General features: G+C 36.5%; 1 protein-coding gene across 1 annotated transcript in view; it reads left to right on the forward strand.

Annotated features, from left to right (window-relative positions):
• The window catches only part of LOC108746075 (serine/threonine-protein kinase 24-like), a 79,356-nt gene that overhangs the window by 11,969 nt on the left and 62,453 nt on the right, over window positions 1–4,934 (forward strand). Inside the window, exon 2 of the mRNA XM_018482599.1 lies at window positions 1,755–2,051. Within this exon, the coding sequence (XP_018338101.1) occupies window positions 1,878–2,051 (174 nt within the window). The 5' untranslated portion in view covers window positions 1,755–1,877. The remainder of the gene's footprint in view (window positions 1–1,754; window positions 2,052–4,934) is intronic.

Below are 4,934 nucleotides of genomic sequence, written 5' to 3' on the forward strand. Positions count from 1 at the left end.
AGTTCGCTGCACCTGACTATTTATAACAAATCGATAGGTACCGGCAGCCGGTGCGTTCTTCGCGTGCAGTGTTTCTCTTATTTGCGAGGATGGTTCTCGCGTTTCAAACGGTTGACCTTCGTAACGAGCATTTCTGATTCCGTTACAATTTAATTGTCAAATAATTTTTTTATCGTCTGTCGCAATCTTTCGATAGTTAACTCGTTATCGATATTGAGTGAGACGTAGTATCGTTGTTTTACGTTCCAAGAGAAATAGGCTACTCTTAATTAAATGTAGTCCAATGTCTCCTCGATACACTTACAAAATATATAATAACGCAAAAAACTGCTTAAAAATTGAAATTATTTATCATATAATACTTGCTATTACAATACTTACCATCAGGGGATTCAAAATAATATTTATATATATATTTATATTAACTAAATTTTTAAAAGCTCTTATCCCAACTTAACATGCCAGAGCCCCTACTAATAAGTGATGATATCTATAACTTAATGCTGAATCTATTTGTCCAATTTAAATACAATTACTGTTCTAGGATTAATCAAAAAGTTTATAATATATTTTTTATGACGTCGTATATTAGATAGCATAAAAAGTGATCTATTGCGCACAACAATCCAAGAACGTGATATAATTTAACCACGATCGATGACTCACTACGTCAGTTCCGGTAATGTAAAAAACTATATACTTAAGTCTCCGTGTTATCGTTGCGGTGCATTAGTCATCGAAGGCCACTAGCTAGAATAAATAATCATTTTTACGCTAATTACTAATTGACGTCGTCACTGCTGTTGACCGCAAAATTGCTGCTTTACATTGGTTGGTTTCTCACGTGGTACGTTCATACTATCTTTTTTGGTATTCCGCAAATAGTAGCAGTCTTTTCAAATAAACAAAACGCGTGTAGTGCGAAAAGTTCGTAAGTTATATGTGTTGTGAGTTCGTTTTGTGAATAATGCAGATACATTGGAAAAGTGAGTGAAAGAGAGTACTCGGCGGACTACAAAGATAGATATTCTGTCGATATTAGCGGAAAATCCTCCATTGTCTCGTTCGAATCCCAATTCGTGATATCAATCACCAATTGCTGCATCTGCGGCTTCGCTGTTCTGTCTTCCATTACGCGGTGGATTCGCCCAACGAAATTAACGGGAGAAAATCCGAGAAGCTTTTTCGCTCATTCGATTGGACTTCGGTTACACCAGTAACTACGCGGTTTCCTAGCGGAATTCCGCACAACCCTCACGATGCACCGTGTTGGCTCGCAATCGTCAGAATGAAATTAAGTCTTTCCTCGCGAGTAGAGCAGTAAACCGCCCGTTGTGTTTGTGTGTATGTTTGAGTCAGACTGAAAGTCAAGCTGAAAGTCGAGCTGAGTTTTTTGAAGCTTCAGTGTTGAAGCTGAAGCACAATTTGTTTCACAGCAACCGTTGCAGTTTATACGAATTCTGGTGAAAGACTCGTTTCTTCTTTTTTTATCTATTAATTTTTAAAAACATTTTGTAACCATTAATCTTTCGAAAAAACGTTACGAATTTGCTAAAACAGGTTACTTTAAGATGAACTTTGAGATACGTCGAGATGGAAAACTCTTTCGAGGGAAACTTATAGATTTCGAGGAAATATATCCTTCTGTTCTCCAAGAGTTATAAAAAGTTTGAAGGTCTCTCCATCCATCAGGCGTATGATTATCTCACATTTGTTGTTAACTGTCGCGACGAATTGAACGCACGGTATTTTAGCTCGGTCAGTCGAAGTGGACGATTCGAAATCATGCGGCGAAACGAGGAGTAGTGAGGTCGGCGTATTTTTGAAAGACCATCTTGTTCGTTTCGCGTGCTCACGGTGCGCGATAGACGTTCGACATGTTTGCCGCGATGGTGCTGCACAAGCATAACAAGCACAACAATGGCAACCACTCGAATCATCACGCAAGCAACAACAACTCTACTACCAACTCCACCAGCAATCATCTTAACAACAACAATCACATCAATAACAATGTCAACAATGTGAACCAGGCTTTTAACACGAGAGCGGTAAGTGGAAAATGCTGCTTTCATCGAAATTTTATATCCGACAGCCATCCAGCTTTCTCGTTAAAATAATACTCATTAAAAACCTCATAATTGTGAGGCAAAGAGAGAAATTCGTATTGTATCAAATACTTTAGATAGAGGAAGAGTGAGCATTGTAGAATACTATTTTGTTTTATTCAGATATTCATGTTTGACATAACTATTTTTCAGTGAAAAATGTAAGAAAGCTCATCAGAGCATCCCTACGTCAGCTATTCGGACGCACAGAAATTCTTTATTTTTCATGTGAATGTAACAAATAAAATATACGTTTCAACCCTTCAATTCGGGTCCTTATCAATATAAAGTATAAATCGAAACAACATAATTCACGCAAATTCCAAGTTGACGATTCCCGACAATCAGTTCGTTCTTCTTTATCCAAATGCCTAATTAGCTGTTTAATGAATAGCCCAATGATTATCATAATTATTACATTATAGGAATATATATAAGAATAATATAAAACTTACATAAAGTAAAACCGAAGTTATATGCATTGTGTCACTACGCAGAATCATAACTATTTTTGATACAAGAATGTATCACAATGTAAGTTACAATCACAGAGTGATACCAATTATACTATATATATAGAAGTCCTTTGAATATACAGAATGAATGTAATTTACAAAAAACTGAAGAGGAAAAAAGATTGCGATTATTGAATAGGAAGGGAAAAATACGGAATATGTCATAATATTCCATAATCCATTCCTATTCCATGCGTGCGACCACCTTCTTTCCTGTACTATTTTTAATTTTCAACGAGAAGGTTGAAATTTATTTGAGTTAAAGAAAAAAAGCATATAAATCTCGCCGTTTGATAACATATCCGTTTAAGGCAAAGAAGCAGGTTCGCCTTTTCAATTTGATTAAGTAAGTACTTCTCTATGACTATAGTCTAGTTTCTATAGGAGATTATTTGCGCGATCGCGCACGAGTGAGTCGCGAGTCGTTAAATGCAAATTTCGCGTCTTCCAACGGGACTGTATTTCTCAGAATGAATCGTCTCGTGAGTACCGGGTTTCGCAGGCTTCGGTAAGATTTAGAAGGATTTTTATCAGCCGAGCGAAAAGGCTCGGCGGGAAATGCTCCTTTCGGTCGGGCGAGAGGACACGGAGAAAAGAAAATTTTTCCGCTCGGAAGGAAATCGCATTTACGGCGCAAAGGGCGAATCTTATCTTTCGCGTTGCAGAAACGATTCCGAGGGAACGCGACGATTTTGCTGACATCGCGGACGATTTTATGAAATGCGGTCGCGAATTTAGTTTTATCTCATTTTTTTCCCTTTCCTTGTGTCATTCACTCCATTTCCTCTCGTTTCATTCATCTTCCTCATTTTACTCCTGAAAAAATAATTACTCCTGAAAAATCTTCCTTATGCCACGACATAAGTTATTCTTTAATAAGAATTTTTTTATTTGTCGTTTTTTTTTTTATTACAAAATTCTTTATACATCGGAAGAAAAGTTTTGGATATTTCTAATTGGAGGATAAAATATGGTTAGGAGATTTATTTTTGTAGTTATTACCGCTATAATGTTAATGTAACAATTATATTCATAATTGGATGTACTAAAAAGAATATGTGATTGGAGTTCCTGACTATAATTTACCGTGCAATTATAGTTACAAATATCAAAATATTTATTTTTGAAGAATATTCTCTTATTAAGGAAGATATTAAAACGTACGAAGCGGATAATGTTTAAGCAAAAATTTTTACATTAGACAGTAATCCCCCTTTTAATTTGAAACAGTTGTATCAGAAGATTCGCCAGGAGTGATAAATTGGAAACTGAAAATTTAAACTCGATTGTAAACGCGGCGCTGTGGTTAAATATAAATGCCACCGCACACGATATTATCCGACGTAGCAAACGGAGGATTATATCGGTTTAATATTTTAGAATCTCCCCGCGAATCTTCTATTTCATGCGACTCGTTAAAGTGGCGCAAGGTATTTCAGTTTCAATTTCCCAGGGTACACTCGACTGAAAGATTGGAAATTGAGAATTCAGTGAGTGGTTGATATCGAAACATTCCGAAATATGGTAGCGGGAATCGGCACGATGTAACGTGATGTGGCAGAATTTGTTTTATAGAAGCGCGCGTGGTGAGCCCCAACGAGAGATAGAATTCGTTCTGTTACGTGAAATCTATTTTTTGAAAGCTGATATTGATTTTCGATATTTATATTCTTGTATACAGTTACAGTTGATTCTTTTCTCCAACGAAAAATTCTCTCCACTGAAATTGTTTTTGCCAATTCTTTATCTTATCGTTTTAATTAGGATCCTGCGAAAATTAAAATTTTATCAATTTTACCATTTCTTTTTTTTTGCCACATTATTGTTACCATTTTTATAAAATTAAATGATAAACATCCAACAATACACGATTCCCGTTTGGAATATCCGCTTATTTCTCGCTTTCACCATTTTATTTTCGAATTACGGTCGCAGTTTATTATTCAACAGCGTGATCTGCATCCCGTTTGCCGTTCAGCCGGCAGTTTATTTTTTGAGTAGACAGGGGAATAGACGACTACGAATGAGTTAATTGCATCTGTCGGTCCACCCTTGCTCAAAACCAAGAGACTCAACTCCGAGAGGGTTGCATGCAAATGAAGTAGGGAGATTAAGTCCTTTGTGCTATTCGATCCTGATAACGAACATGTTAAAGGATTCGCTATAAATTAACAACTAGATTAAACCGTTCATCGTCTTCACAGCCTTTCGTCTTCCTGTCCATCAACCTCCTTGTGTCTGAACTCTGAAACGATCAGTCGGCGAGACGTTGTCTGGGTTACTCGAATATTTAATTTCCTTCATGGAAAAT

This window comes from Trachymyrmex septentrionalis, unplaced genomic scaffold (genome assembly GCF_001594115.1).
Source record: "Trachymyrmex septentrionalis isolate Tsep2-gDNA-1 unplaced genomic scaffold, Tsep1.0 scaffold16, whole genome shotgun sequence".
Classification (NCBI taxonomy): Eukaryota; Metazoa; Arthropoda; class Insecta; order Hymenoptera; family Formicidae; genus Trachymyrmex; species Trachymyrmex septentrionalis.